Here is a 17,051-nt window from a genome sequence, read left to right on the forward strand (position 1 = left end):
GTTCCATGCAGTTGCCCACTTTGTGCCAGGCCACAGAAAATTCAACCACAACTCTCCTATTCTTTTCAACTTGCAATGGCTCCTCATCGATGTTGGAGCCCAATTTAATACTAAACACATGACTCAAATTCCTTCACAAATCCACTCTCTCTTACCAGACTGGAAAACTGAATATCTATGGAGATGAAAGAGGACCAAGAAGTGCAGTTGCTCTGCCTCCAAACTCAGACTTTCAGCCAAGAATGCTACACCCGACAGTCACAGTCATTCTTCTTTAATGGAACAAGGATTTGGAACTTCCTCCCACCACACCTTTGTTTGCTCACATTCAAAAAAATAACTCAAATTTCTCTTACGAGAGACACTTTGGTTAAAGTGAGTATTGCTCTAGCATCTACAATGTTGACTTGTCCTGTCTTTCCTGGTAAGAAGGTTTTTTCAATTTGCTTTCTTGGTTATTTGTTACTCGTTTACTATGCAGCTATTTCTTATTTTGGAAGGTCCCTGCTGGTGGGAACTGCCAAGCCTGTGCTATACAAAAAAATATATAAAAAAAAAACTTTGCCACTTAGTCACTTCAGACCAATTAATCACATAGTCAAGGTACTATCAACAGAATAAAACATTACTACAGAATGAAATACTGCTGCACTGGAAAAAGTTTCATTCAGAAGAAAACTTCATGTTCTAAAAAAGGAAATACTCTGCAGATTGAAACAGAAGACAATGGGACCAACAGACAATAAAGATTAATGACCTTGTTAATATACAAGGCAGGTTCTGTACTTTGGCAAAAAAAAAAAAAAAGGTCTATATCTACAAGAATTGAATGCACTTTCAAATGAAATTTACATTGGTGTCCTCATTTCACATACAAACTTGAGACAATATCCAACCTAGTTCCTATAAACAACAAAGACTTTAAATTAGGCTTGAACACAGAAAGTGAAGATACTAGATCCCCTACCTGTAAAAGACATTTGTTCCCTGAGAAAAGTTGTCCAGATCAAAATTTCAATGCCGGTGATCCTGCATCCACATGTTTTGGTTGTGGGAATACCAGACCAGATACTTTTAACAAGTGGAATAGTCTTGTGAAAGGGTTACAGTGCAGCCCAACTCTTTGCCAAGACACAGGGCAACGTTACCCTCTATCACTCACCATCCCAACACCCACACTTTTCTCTCAGCACACACTTACCACCTAGTTGTAGCAGTTGGTAAATGTCTGTTTTGAACCTGCAAGAATGGGGGAATTCCATGCAGAATTCTGCCAAGTAATTTTAAGTCCAAACAATTATTACCCATTCCATGGGTCTTAATTTTAATAGAAGGAAGTATTTGCTGAAATACTGAGCCGTAACAGAAAATCTGACCACCTCAAGTCTTTGGACATATTTCCTCAGCACTTGTAACAGGAGTTGTCATTTGGAAACCAGCAGCAACTGAAGCTGATCAGTGGAGATCTTCAACAACTCTTTAGCAGTGTGTTACATCTTAACATGGGGGTGTCATCTGCTATTTTAAGCAAGTTGAACAGCTTCTAGTCACTGAAAACCCAGGTAAAGTCAATACTTAGAGAACAGTCAAATAGAAAAACAAGCTGTTTGTCAGTAACCTGACTCGTAATCACTGCACTTTAAACAAATACCTGTATATATACACACACACACACACACACTCTTACCATAACATTTAATAGAAAGTGGAAACACATCATTTCTCGAACTCCAATCTAATCGTGCTAATGACAAGTTTGCTCATATAACCGTCTTACATACAAGTACTGTCCTTTGTAAGAGATAGATCTGCCTTCACTATTACACTGGAGGACTCTGGTAATAAGAAGGGAAAGTGGTAAAACCGTGAGGCGAACTTCCACCAGTCAGTCCATTAAGATGGCACACAAGTGGGATTCCACATAGTAAGACACAAATGAGGATGCTTTGACAACCAAGAATGAATTTGGTCACTGCACTTTGGACCCATGAATAAAACATTTTATAAGCAAAGGTTTCCCGAGAAATGAAACCAACATTTTCCAAGACAACAGTAATTTTAGAATGTAAAAAAAAAAAATGTTTCCAAACCTTCACATTTCCATCTCCAGAAAGTAATTCAGAGTATCCAGCCTCCGTTGCGAGCAGTCCCACAAAGTGCATTCTGGGTCTCTGTTCAATGAACGCCTCAACAGCCTTGTCAGTAACATGTTTTCTACCAGAAATGTCCAAAGACACTAGGTTACACAGGATGTCTTTTTGTTCAAGAAGGCGAAAGGCTATGTCGGATGTAAACTGTTTATCATCTGAAATATCAAGGTGAGTCAAATATTTCAGTTCTCGGATAACATCCAAGATTTGTGTGGTTGTCATTTTCAAACATTTCAAGTGGTGAATTGTTAAAGATTTAAGTCGGTCCTTACACGTCAGCAGAGCTGAGATATCTGTTACCGACGTGTTAGAGATATCCAGACTTTCGAGCTTCGGCAGGGAAGCAACTTCTGCCAAGTCTTCATTGTAGAAGAGAACATTGGTAACGCTTAGTGCACGAAGGCCAGACAACTGGCTGAAGCATCTTTCATAAGGATCTTCCAGGGAAAGCGTTAAAGAGTTCAGCACTAGGCATTGAAGGTTTTCCTGGATCCATTTACTACTACTGAGTCCTGTTATAATGTCTGTGATTGTAATGTCTGCATTAACACCAGTAGCATCTAACTCCACAAGCTTGTGGTGGCAGAACGCCTTTTTGAAAGCCACAGCGGATATCTTTGCTTTGCGGATACATGCTCGCTTCAGGCGCATCTGGTTACCACGAAAAATTCCTACTGTTACCTCATTTAGCTGTCCTGTTGGAAAACAATTACATTTTGTTAGATCGGTAATGAATGCTACAGCACAAACATTTTTGAATCTGCAAAAATGTTATTTTCACATTATCCAACTCATCACAACAGTTCTGACTTTCTGTCAACTGTAGACTTTACTGCGAAAATATCTTTCCATAATATTTACAAAGAATTTCAGGATTTATATGTTTATGCAATTATTGCAGTATAGTGTTAGAGGCTTGTAAACAACTAGTCATAATCAACTTTTGCAGTTATTTGCATTGCATGTTGCCATAAATTAAGTTATAAACCACGTGTAAAGTTATTTCCCAAGGAAAACACATACTGTATTTAAGTAAATGCGGTTTTAAATCCATACTGTAAACTAAGACTACACTCCATCTGTCCCCATGCAAATCTACAACCATAATGGATTTATACAGGTTCAGACTACACAGTTCATACAAGGTAGTAAAACGTTTTCATATCTCATCAGTATTTTTACAATGTCAATTTCCCTTAAAAGTACTTACCCCTACTATTAACTAGGACCAGCCCGCAGCTCCTGTATTTACATTGTCCCAAGCATGGAAGCAAACCTCAGTCGCATAAGCATTACTTATCTTATTAAAGCATGTGTTTAGTAAGCCTGCAATTCCATTTGCAGAATGTGAACATATACAAGCAACAATAAAAAACAAGCATTGGCAGAGCCAATAGGTCTTGCTTCTGCGAGAGCTACTGGCTTAGTCAATGTATTTAAGCTATATTGTGCAGCAGCACTGGCTTCAGTGCAGCATGGGGGGGGGGGGGGGGGGGAGTAAAAAAAAACAAGCATTTGCAATACAATGGGTCTCGCATTACATTGAATTAGAGCTATTAGCGTTGTAAACTCGTAACCAGACTTTTCTTGCCACATTAAATAAAAAAACGAGTGTGATTGCGCTGTGTCTGCGAAATAAAGAGAAAAAGTAGTCCAGAAACCATACGGAAAACATGGAGCCTCGTATGTTTCCAGTAGTTTACCGGTGCTCTCGAGGAGGGCTAAACACCGGAAAAGGCATGGCGTGTGCATGCCTTTCACAAATTAAAACAAGCGGATTTTAAAAGGCAAGCCCACAAACCAATGAAAGTGACTGATGTAACATGGGCATGGTTAAAATCCCCTAAAGAGAGATTAGAAGAGGGACGGAGCGCTTTGCGCTCGCCCCTAAAACAGCAATGTTTGTTAAATTAAGCTTAAAGGCTCTTGCTTATCAAGGCAAACAAATGTGAAAAACAATGGAAAGGGTGAGATAGAGAAGATGTTACCTCAATACTAGGGAATTGTCCATTCAAAGTTCTACAAAATTGAAGGTACAAAAAAAACTTTTAAATGCTCAGCACATTTATGAAGAAGGTTTTGAAAAAAGGATACGTAGAGTGAGAGAACGAAAGGAAGACAAGAAACAAAGTTTTAAAAAACAGGGGAGAAAATAGGTAAAAAGTTTGAACTAGAGATATCCCAATACGGTTTCCCCAGCCAAACATAAAGAAGTTAAGTTCAAATCAGAAATGGTTTTGTCTTACAACTCCATCAGAAAGACGTGCAGCAAGTGGTACTATATTACAACTAAAAGCCCATTTTGCTGCCAAAGATTAGGTTCCACATGCATTGTTTTCCTATAATGTGAATAATCCTTGCATTATTCCTGAACATATGGCCACTTACTACTGCCGAATGTTTCAAGCACCTGCGCAATGTCTACATCGACATGCCAGCAATGCACAAAATAGGATCTCCAAAATTCTGAGCACTCAGAAGAGCCGGTGGCTACATTACAAAAAATGTCCTCCAAAACAGAGCTAAGCACCACCTTGTCCAATCAGTGTGCAAGATGGCTTACAGTCTTTGAAGTATGTTTGTAATGTCCACTTAATTTGCCCTAATTGATAGATTCTAAGACTTTAACAGCATTATGTAAGATCATTGCTGTTTGGCTTTCGGATGACAGACATGATCCTGCCAGGCCTGTTGGCACTACAGAAAGGCCTAGCATTCTAGCTGGCAACCCATGTACATCCCTCTTGCTTACAAGTACATTATTGTCATATGTGTGGGACTCGAATGGAGACAGTGAATAGAGGTAAAACATTTCCCATAGGCTAATTTGATTTACTTTTCATGAGAGTCAATTTAATGCCTGATCGTTATGTTATAAAATATATACTGACTTGTTTTGATTTGTCCCCAAAATAAAGTAGTAAATATGTGTGATTATCCAATGGATGCACACTTAACTGTTTAACACGTTTAACGTTTTGCAGCCAAAAAAACACTCCTTTTGGTGCAGTTTTACAGTATCAATAATGTGGTGGAGCGAGTCACATATCCTTTTCCAAATCCCATATTGGTAAAATAAGCATAGGGAGTTACGAAGGATATATGTTTATGTATAATTATGTATATTTAAATGTACGCCGACCTAAAAAAAAAAAAAAGTTGTTAGATAGATATTTCTTTCATTCCGAAAAGTCACATACAGGCATATTCGAATGTTTTCAGAATATGGTAACAAAGTGCTGTTAATGTCACATTGGCGAACCTAATTGATTTTTCTGGGTTCCATGTTGTTTCTAATATTGGCATAAGAAAAGAAATGTACAGAAAAATGTTTGGCTTCTGTTGAGCGAAATAGTATTGGTGAACATAAGTTTATAAAATGTGTATCGCTTAAATTGACGTGCAGTAAAACTTCTTAAAATATATATTACTTTCCACATTTTTCACATCTCTCTTCACTTCCTAAATAATTGTAAATTTGAATGTTCACTCTAACTCCATTTCCACACTCTTGCAACAAATCACAAGACGCAGTGCATTAATGCCGATGTTACATTCTTTACTTCCGGGTCCTTGTAGCTAAGTGAAAAAAAAAAAAAAAACGATGCCCTCAATATCACATTTCATTTCCTGGTTTTATGTACACACAAACGTGCAAGAGTTCACGAATGAAACTGTGGGCATCGGGTGATCTGCATGCATTGTTTTCAGACTATAAGCCGCCTATTGTTTGTAAAGGCAGCAACCTCGTGTAGCACAAGCAAAGGAAGCATGTCCTGACATTTCACTGAATGGTTAGACACAAGAAAAACGAGCGCGCTGCTACAGTTCACTCGTAATGAAACCTATCGGCAAAAGTGCAATTATCTACGTAACCGGCAAAAGTGCAATTAACTGTGTAACAGGGTTGATATTATGCAAAGCGCTTGACTTCTGCCAAGCAAAATCACACTGTGAAAATAGAGAAAAGTAGTCCACAAGCCCAGCGAGCCTCGCATGTTTTCTGTACTTAGTCGCTGCGCTCGAGGAGGGCTAACTACCAGAAAATGCATGACGTATGCGTGCCTTCCACTAATGAAAGCAAGTAGATTCTAACAGACAAGCCCACGAACCAATGAAAGACAAGGACCTGACGTAGACGGGGCTTCGAGCCCTTTTCTAATTCCTAAAGCGTCTTGCTACCGATACGCATGCGACGCAGGCTCGACCCTAAAAATGAAACACTAAAAAAGCCAATAGGTCTTGCATACACGTGACCGGATGACTTTGCCAATGCTTGTTCATTTCTGTGGGCAGTGACAGCTCGTCATGTAAGCCGTTGGTTTACGGGTGTCAGGTGCAACAATACTAGTACCCCTCAGTGCCCGAGTGGGTGATTTTTTTTTTTTCTGGAGGGGATGAGTTTATCTGTGTGCCACAAAAAGCGCTGATCCTCAAGAAGTAAACACAAGTACAAGAAGCTGTGAATTTTTTTTATAATAAATCACGTATGATAGACTCAGTTTGACAAGTAAAAGGCGAAAATGTATCAGATCTGAGTTTAACCTTTCAGAGGGTTGTGACAGCAGAGTGCAGACGACAGAAAGAGACAGTGAGACACCACACTCTTCTTCTTTGCTTTATTTCGGTCAATATACAACCCTTAAAGTACCAAAAAAAATAAGATAAAATAAAACCATCAACTATCACAGCATATCAGTCTTTAAAACTGCGTGCTTTTAATATTTTAGAGTGGCGTAACAGCGCTCCTCTTAAAAAAAAAAAATCATAAAACATTATCGGACTTACGGACATGAAAATGATAGAGTGACTAGTGTAGGAAACGTGCGTAAACAATTAAGCTACAGAAATGCAAACAATTACAAAGTGGCAAACGCAATCTTCCCTAAAAAGAAGTAAATTAACTGGTACAACTTCCTCCCTACATATGTGAGAAATCAGCCCAATATGAAATTAGATATGCAGCTGGGAAAACGTGCAAAGAGGCTGCATGTGAAGGACCAGCCCTCTGAAGAGCAGTCTTCTATAGCTGACGATCCTAAACCCGTTACTTCACAGGGTTAGATCTTAAGTACCATGCCCAAGGTAAAAATCTAGATAAAGGAAAGACAATCAGTTCAGCTAATCGAATTGTAACAATCTTAGCACCGCCCTGTGCTGCCTTACACGCAAAGAACGACGTAGAGGGAGAATCCACTTAGATATCATCTTGTTGTATCTGGGGCAGAATAATAAGAAATGTTCCTCGGTTTCCAGGGCATAATGACAAAAAGGGAACCACCCGATGTTTTTCTATTCCTGTCCCACTTTGCTGAGAAGGCTTTGTGTAGCAACGTGCCAATTCTAAAATGGATGTAAATAATCTTATTCTTCGAGGGGCTGATTATATCGAAAAATGGCTGAAATATAGAACTACATTTTTGGGATAAGAGCTTTTCAATCAGGCTATTGTTTCCCGGCTCGCGCCATACTTCCAACAGAATGTGATCCCAATGAATACTTTTAATCTCGGTGATTAGATCTTTACCCAATTTACTTGGCTCATTCCATAGTTCATCTATTGTAAGAGGCTACAAAAGGCTTTCACTGACTTCGGCCATTGGAGTAACATAGCACGTATCCAAAGCAATCAGCTCATTAAGGGCAGCACTGTAAGGAGCCAGGACAGGTGCTGTCCAGATTCTGACCCAGTAGCTCAGAAACAGGCAGTATGATCTATCCTTTTAAAATTCAGGTCCCACCTTACAGGTAACAGGGTTTGATAGGTTCAGAAGACATCTCAAAAATTAATTTTCCAAATGATATAAATGAGCACTATCACCATATCCCCAGATTTGTGCTCCGTACATGGCCCCGGGAGCCACTGCTCTATATACGTCGACGACAGGAAAAAAAGGTGCTGCTTGTTGTAGATTTAAACTTTTTATAGTAGCTGCTGATCTTTGCTGGAGGATGGATTTACTTTTTGCCCACTGAAGATCCCAAGAAACAGTGCCTGTGAGCCTGACTCCTAAAGTTCTTAACCTGATCAATGGGAGCCCCAGCCACAACCATTTTATTCGAAAATGATCGGTGCTGATTTCAAGCCATAAACTTAGATTTCCCTGCATTAATCTCTAGGTCCGTGCTCTTTATAAACCTCACAAAAGTGATTCAACAGTTCCTGCTGTCCCACTGGTGTACGGGACAACAGCTTAGAATTGTCAGCGAACAGCAGCACCAGGGTGCTGATGCCTGCGGACTTTGGTGCATCATGCTCGCATTTGTTCAACAGTCCCACCACACAGTTACTGTATAAACAGAACAGCGTGGGATCAAGAACACGCCCTTGTCTGACCCCTTCCTCAGCTTAATCGGAATCCTGTTCGTCACTACTCCTTGAGAATTCCATCTTACCTGTGCATATGCACCTCTGTGTAATCTGAACCGAATGTGCAGAAGGTCCTCCTGGATACATACTGCCCCTGTACTTGGGCACTAGATCAAATGCAGCCCACGTGTCCATGAAGGCTACATACAGATGGTTTTTGTTTAGAGACATATACTTCCAACAGATAGTCACTAAAACGAAACACCTGGTCAATAGTACTGGTTTTCTCTCGAAAATGTGCCTGGAAATCCACAGAACCAATGCTCGCTCATACATCCCTGCAGCCTACAAAATATTTTCTGTGTTATCAAGAAAGTTAATGGGCCTATAGTTTGCAGGATTATCTGCTGCCCCCCTTGGTGTGAAATGGTACAATAATATCCCTGCGCCACACCTCGGGGATTCCCTCTCCTCCAGCTATGGCAATACTAAGTGCATTAAGAACATGGAGCCCATACAACACGCTTTGAGTGGAATAGTTCTCTTGGATGCTATTAGGGCCGGGAGCTTTTCATTTTTTCTTATGTTGAAGAGTTAACTGAGTTTCGTGAGGGAGAAAATAAATGAGGAATCATTAGGGCCAGTTGAACAAATCAGGGAATGAATTGAACTATGCTCATTGGGGGTGGGGGTGAAATACAGCCCTGTCCTTTCATTTCATTTTTCTTTACATCATAAAAGGTGGGAAAATGTGCAACCCCTTGACTTACTGCCAGTAGCGAAAATTCTCCAAAATGCTCTAAAGACCTTTTATTGCAAGGCATCTGTTAGGTCGACCAACTGGGATTTCTCACATTTTCCTGTATTTGCTCAGGACTAACTTAGGTCTTAGGTCTATAGGTCTTCCCCTCTCCTTGTCCTCAACTGACATCAACAGAGAGAAGGGCTTAAATGGTTTGAATTTCACACTACAGTCTCCAGCCAATAATTACAGGCCAAGTATGATGTATAGTTTCAAGCAGGATATGTAAAGCACATACAATTGGTGATTCTGTTTTGTCTTGGACTAAGCATATGTATATATTTAACACTGCAACATGGCTATACAGAACAGCGCTCTGTAGGGTCAGGATAGTCCCCAATATGTCCTTTGATTCGAGGTCCAAGACTTTAAACTTGCACTTGATGGTATTTTTTTTGTCTGGTGAGAAGAACACCCTGAAGCTCTCCCCCAGCTAGCAGGAGTAGCATGAATATGGAAAGAAAGGTAGCCTGGTCTAAACTGGCTCTGTCGCCCAGGTTTCCTGCAGAAGAATTATATGTTGATTGTCAATAAATTCTTCACACTCTGAGTCATTAAGCTTTGACTGTAAACCAGTCAAGTTCCATGACCCTAGGACTCACACTTTGACAACAGGTGCCGATTGATCGATGGGCAGGAGTGAGGCTAGAGGAATAAACTGAGCATTTGTTATATTAATTACCTCTCCTCTTGCACAGTACTTGGGATCTCCTCAAACTGCACCTATGTCCTGCTTGATATTGTGCGTTGAGGCCTGGGTAACAGTGCTTCTTGTATCCCATCCGTTATTGTTTCTGCCCCGTTGTTTGGTATTTTCTCTCTTTGTTGTGTTCACAGGGCCCCTGCTGTGGTGGATTGAGGGAAGGATGCCTACTCTTGGATTAGTTGGATTACTTAAGGTATATGTATCAGAATGATCAGGCGAAACACTACCTTTGGATCTTGGTGATCTATTCTACCCCTCTGTTTGTAAGGTTAGTTAGCAGTCCAGTCAGTTTATTTACTTATCAATGTCTCTAGAAGAGAGGTATTAACTCTTTTTAACCCTCATCTGCACTGCCCTCAAGATGTTGACTGAAAGTTACTAGGCCATTTTGTGCTGAAACCACAGAGGTCGCATCTCCCCTCCTCCATTCCGAGGGGTAGGAATCTGTTCTTACACTCTACATTAGCCACTGGGGCGGTGGAGGTTGTTGGTCTTTCAACCTTCTCCCTTTCGCCCTCTTTCAGTGTCAGGGGTTTACTAGTTGAATCCCAAGTGCCATTCTGATGCACGGGTGAACCTACCAGCAGAGCCTCTCCTGTACTAGTACATGATTTGGGTAAATAAGACTTTAATATCCTCATGTTTATGTTTGCTCTTTGATCGCTTGCTCCCCTTCTCCTTTGCACTTAGCAAGGCCACCATTTCATCAACTGAGACCACTATGTTTTCTAAGGTACAATTTTCAGCTGCATGTTTAGCTAGCTTCTTTGCCCTCCCTGGCTCGACAGAACTATCCCACTGCTTTATGTTTTGCCATTTTTTATTTAATCCAATGGCCACTCACACTACTATGGGGGCAATAGGGACGTAATCACCAGTAAGGCGGCAGCTTTCTTAAAATTCGGGGGTGAGATAAGCACTGCCAGTGGATTGCTTCCTCACTGACCATTAACAGAATTCACGCTCAGCGCAAGGTTCTATGAAGTCAGCACAATGACAAATAAGGAAGGGTCACTCCGGTAGGTGTACTGCCAGACCCTTGGCACTGCCTACCTAGTCCAATGATCTTTATAACCAATGCAACATTTTATAGCAATACCAATCAATTTCTATGCACTATCATAAAAGGCAACCAACCTGAATTAAAAAAAAAAAAATCAATCAAATAATCATATATGTAACCCTTATCCTATGCAAGGCGGAAGCAATGAGCTGGTGGGGGACACAGTCTCACCCCAGCAGTGAAGAAACAATAGCACCAAAGTCACCTGGGTCTCTCCTAAGCTGTGTGAGCTATAACAAGTATCCATTTCACAAAGACGTTAAAATAATCACTGTAACGCATAGCCAACAGGGCTAGTTCTCATGTACATCATCAACGAAGGGGCTTGTTAAAAAAAAATTACTGCTGCCGCAGAAATGTATAGTATAATGGTGTACTGAATCAAACCAAAATCCTCCGAAAGCAATCTAAAGCAATTGAGATGAGCAAAATGAAACCAGCTGCCACCAGCCAACAAAAAGGGGAGAAAGGAGAGTAATGAGCAATCCTGCCAATGGCAAGTAATGAGTGGGTTCTAACCCCTTTTTAGATTTTTTTCTAGGAAAAGTAGAGTCATAAGAAACAGGCATGCACTGTCTCAGACGAGACCTAAAAGTTGGACCACCACTTGTTTGAGTAGATGACAACGAGAAGTAGAGTGCAGTTGTCCCCTCACAACTATGGGCCAGGCGCTACTGCACCATGGTGGTGTTTTTCCTATGTGTTTGCAGGTTCATAATAGGTCCGGCGGGGAGGTCGGCATTAAGGCGGCAACCTCCCCGGATGGTTATTCCCATCCGCCGAACACGTAATGAAGCTCTAGATATTTTAGGACTATATTACCCACTTTCATTTAAATCCCTAACCCTTCTTGTGATTCTTTTTAATTAACTTTCTTTAATTTTCAATATGTTCACACTTTGCTAGAGACAGACATGGATGTTTCCAAAATCCTGCCTTGTATGGTACTTATTGCTAGTGTAAGAGTATGACACACAGTTTTACTACAGCAGTACTCATGACAGGCGAGATCATTCTAAATTCTGCATAAGAATTAAATACTTGAGGTGCACAGTGGGTACAATACTCTCCAGTCATGTACATATATGCAGAGCTGACTATCAGTCAGCTGTTATACAGCACCAAGAAACCCCCTTATTAAATAATTGGCCTCTCAAGTAAAGCTAGCAGCAAAGGTGACGTATATATCATGTAGAGGGCATGTAGATGCAAAATTCCCTACTGTCATCGGTGAATCCCTCTAGCACAGCAAAGCACTTGAGATAGGCCTATTTTGTGGGCCAAAGCACTTAACATTTGAAGTCTTGCAGTTTTGTTTTTTCTATTACGCAGGTGCAGTGCTGTTGGCTAAAAAGCCAGTACTGTTGTATATGACATGCAGGACATTTGCTAGACATGGCTCAGATTGTTCTCTACAGGCATGACAATATTGCCAACTTCTATGTTCTAAAGCTCTTTTTCTGCATGGTTGACAGACATGAAAACAAGACAGTATTTTTTGCTAACAGAAGTAGTCTAGAAGACTGCCCCAACTGCTGGACCAGATGAAGTATGCCACGGGGAACCACACACCCCAGTCATAGCTTTCTATTCACATCTTACTCTTTTCAGGATTGTTCAACCAATCAACGTGAAACAATACTATCACTACCGGAGAGTACTAGGTTGTTTAACAATAGCACTTGGTAACAGTATGTGGACGTCGGAGACCAGGACCATTAGTCTTTAATACTGGTCAAGGAACTTCCACTTCATCTCATCAAGCAATGGCCACACCATGGCCATTTGCACCTGACAAACCAGAGCAAACATTAAGACACTGCAGCCCCAGAGGGGTTGAATATCATGGTATCACAGGCTAGTGCTACCAAGGGAACTTTAAGGGCCTGATTACAAGTCTGGCAGTCAAAAGAGCGCTAGGCTCGCGCTGGAGGTTGGATCATCGCAGCTGTGGCAGTCTGACTGCCATATAACAAGATTGGCAGTTGGTGCCGCCAAAAGACCGGCGTCTCCTCCAGGATCTCCGATTGAGATGGGATGACGGTGGTCATGGTTGTAATCAGCCACTGCGGCGCTGAAATCAGCACCGCTGTGCTGACTACAACCATGTTCTCTACCAGCCTTTTCATGGTGGATGAACCGCCATGGAAAGACTGAAGGAGAACAAGTGCAGTGGGCCACAGAGGGGCCATGACGCTGCCCAAGACATTGTTGTTCGGCAGTGCAGGGGGCGCCACCCCAGCACCGTCGGAATGTGCACTGTCTGCTATGCAAACAGTGTGCATTCCGAGGGCCCTAGGGTGCCCCCCGTGCGATGGCATTGGACTCTGCTCCATGTGGAGCTCAGTCCTATTCCGCCACACATTTTCCACTGGGATGACAGTCGGAAACCTTGGTTTCTGCTGGTCAGCCCAGTGGAGAGCTCATAATGGGATCGGTGGGGAGACCACCAGCTCTGCGGCAGTATCTTCACCACAGGTCTTGCAATCAGGTTTTCTGACCGTCAAACCCGTAATCAGGCGCAAAGTCTTTCAAGAAGGAGGATGCAGCAGGGAGTGGGAAGAGGGAGAAGAAACAGGACCTCAATCACATCAGGCTCAATAATGCATTCTGGAACTTGTAGTCCTGGTTCACTTCTCTTAAACATACACATTCTAAACACAACATGTAAAGGAAAAGCACAGGACTGGTTCACTGCATCAGTGATGACTTGGAGTCATCGGAAGCCTTTCCAGAGGCATGTCTCGGCGCTGGTGTGTTCTCCCCTCCAAATGTGGTTTAGCTGGAGAAGAAAGCCTCAAGAGCTTTACACCAACCACACCCCCTAAATACTTCACCATTTCCAAGCATAAAGCAGGGATAAGATATTTCCAGGTGGTGAGAGGTGGGTTTCGCTCTGAACTTAGCATAAAAATAAGAGTTTGAAATAGAAAAGATGCACATACCCCTACAGAGTCCTATCTTTACCATTGCTGCCAAGGCAGATTATGTCATATGATACTCAAAAAGTCAGTCCTGGCTTTTTAACTACCAGAAAGTAGCATCCTGGGGCTTGGTGTTTGCTTTTAAGTGATAACACTTTCAGCATATAATGCCAGAGGTAGCCGAATGCATTACATAGATGGCTTGGAGGCCTCCTTTGACTAACAGTGTTCCTACAACAGCACCATACCTAGTACCACACTGACACACACTGCCTAAACAACCAATTTATAGAGTGCGTGCAAAGCACATAGGATCACTGACATAATATCGGAATCAACAATATTGTGCAGCAGAACTATCCTGTAAAAACATTGCTTACAGAAATATCAATTTCTTTTAAAAAAACATTGTTTCACACAAACATTGTTAAAAATCATACAAAACACTATTATATATGAAAGTAGTAAATCTTAAATATCACAAATACCAATATAATGTAAATTGAATAACTATCACTAATATTTAATACTATACATACTAATATAAACACATACATGTATGTTATATATATACACACACACACGTAATAGTATATATATAGTAACAATTATTAAAATTATAAATTTTACATTATATTTTTTAATTATTTAAATTTACTACAATAAAAAATACAATATAAATATATATATTTTACACTAAACAGAAAAAATATTAATTCAATTCAAAACCAGTAAATTACCCAAAATAAAAATAGTAAAATTCGAAGAAAAAAAAACGTTTGCAAGAAATATAAAAATAAAAAAAACAAATAAAATTATTATTAAAAAACAATTATTAGCACATATTTAAAAAAAAAAACTATAGTTAACCAATGCAAGGAAATGTATTGGAGCTTAGGAATAATAGATATACTATTCCCACACCAGTTTAAGCAATGTTGTAGGACTTTGGAAGGGTTATGTACATTACCACCACTCCAAACAGTGCAACAGTAGGGAAAATGTTGGACTTCAGTGGGGTTAAATTCACTATTCCCATTCCAGACTGTGCAAAAGTAGGGAACGGGTTGTACTTTCAATAGGTAAGATTTACTATTCCCAATCCGGTCTAACCAACAGCAACCAAACAACTTCACTTCAAACACATTACATACCTGTATAACCCTATTAACTTAGAAAAAATATATATCTCTAAATATTAATATTACTACTTAACATAATACATAAATACTTTAATAATTCAATTTCTACAAATCATAATGTAATAATACATTTTCAACTAACAAGTAATGTTTATTACTAAATTACCTTTCCACACATGCCCCTACAACCCACAACTAAAACATAATGAAAATAAATAATACAATTTACATATGGTTGTTAATTATTGAATTAACTTCCCACCCTGAAACCCCCTACCAACCCAGCACCCCACACCCACAATATAACTAGAATATACAATTACACAATGTACATTATTAATCAAGTATTTAATTATACATAATTATTTTTAAAATATTCTTTAATTAACTTAACATAACAACCTGCAACTAAAATAGAACTAAAATCAATATTACATAATGTAAATAATGAGTCAATAAACAGTAAATTATTTATTACTTAACTCCCCTCCCTATACCCCTACAAACCCAGCAGCCCGCACCTCATATATGATTACACAAGTTACATAGATAATAATCAATGAAGTAAATAAATTATAAATTAATTTTGCAATAATTACCTAACTTCTCACCCTAAAGCCCAACAAACATATCAACCAACACCTAAAATATAAGTATAATAAAATCAATATTACATAATAAATACGAACGTATGTCGGAACAACGCATGCTGGAACCACACATGACTGAACAACTTGGTTGGAACAATGACCGCGTTGTTACCACTTACGCCTTTACCACAAATGCCTTAACAACGTTTTTTCGTTGTAAAGGCATTCCTGGTAAAGGCATTAGTGAACGGCATGCATGGTTCCAGCATGCGACCCCACTGGCCCCCCACCCCTAAAAATGACCTTGACCCCCCACCCCTGGAACCACCCCAACCCGCCCCTAAAATTACAGCGACGCCCCACCCCGCCCCTAAAACCCCTGAACCCTGCCCACCCGAAAACCTAAACTACCCCAATACCCCACCCCTAAAACCACCCCAACCCCCCCCCTAAAATTACCATGAACCCTCACAACCTAAAACCACCCCAACCCTCACCCCTAAATTACTGCAACTCCCCACCCCTGCCCCTAAAGCCCCCTGAACCCTGCCCCTAAAACCTAAACTAACCCAATCCCCCAGCCCTCCCCTAAAACCACCCCAAGCCCCTCTAATTACCATGACCCCCCACAACTTAAAACCACCCCAACACCCACCCCTAAAACCTAAACTACCCAACTCCCCACCCCCAAAAAGTATAAATACCCTGACCCCCCCACTCCAAAACCTAAACTACCCCAACACCCCACTCCCAAAAAGTAAAAATACCCTGACCCCCGCCCCTAAAACTACCCCAACCCCCACCCCCACCCCCAAAAACAGCCCCAGTCCCAGCCCCACTTACCTGATCACGTCCTTCTCCTCAGCCGACTTCCCTTCTTCTGTGCCTTAACCATGCATGTGCATGGTTCAGCACATGCGTGGCTAAGGCACTGAACAAGGAAGTCTTAGTTAACAAAAGCGCTATTCCATCGTGGTTCAGGCTTCTTCCCAATGAACAGCAATCATGTACTTATTTAAAAATGAATTAATAATTAATTACTTAATTAACTTCCCATCCTATCCCCCACAAATCCAACAATCCGCTGCAACACTGTAAATTACTAATAAGAATTAATTTTGAAAATCACTTAAAATTACAAACTATGTTTAAAAAAATAACATATATAAAAAAAATTAACACCTAAAATATATAAAGTAAAACACATTAAATAAAAATTAAAAAAAGTATTTACAACTATTACTGAAAATTAGATTTACAACGATATTCTTAAAAACGAAATTACTTACCTAAAAAAAAAAAAATATGATTTTCTTGATATTTCTGCATCACAATATTTTTTTTCTGATATTCCGTTGTCTTGA

General features: G+C 40.3%; 1 protein-coding gene across 2 annotated transcripts in view; it reads right to left on the reverse strand.

Annotated features, from left to right (window-relative positions):
• Nucleotides 1-17,051, reverse strand: part of ZYG11B (zyg-11 family member B, cell cycle regulator) — a 197,410-nt gene that overhangs the window by 155,312 nt on the left and 25,047 nt on the right. For both annotated transcript variants that reach the window (XM_069232657.1, XM_069232656.1), the window contains one exon: nucleotides 2,091-2,845. In XM_069232657.1, coding sequence (XP_069088758.1) covers nucleotides 2,091-2,845 — 755 coding nt within the window. The remainder of the gene's footprint in view (nucleotides 1-2,090; nucleotides 2,846-17,051) is intronic.

The sequence above is a fragment of the Pleurodeles waltl genome, chromosome 4_2 (genome assembly GCF_031143425.1).
Source record: "Pleurodeles waltl isolate 20211129_DDA chromosome 4_2, aPleWal1.hap1.20221129, whole genome shotgun sequence".
NCBI classification, from domain to species: domain Eukaryota; kingdom Metazoa; phylum Chordata; class Amphibia; order Caudata; family Salamandridae; genus Pleurodeles; species Pleurodeles waltl.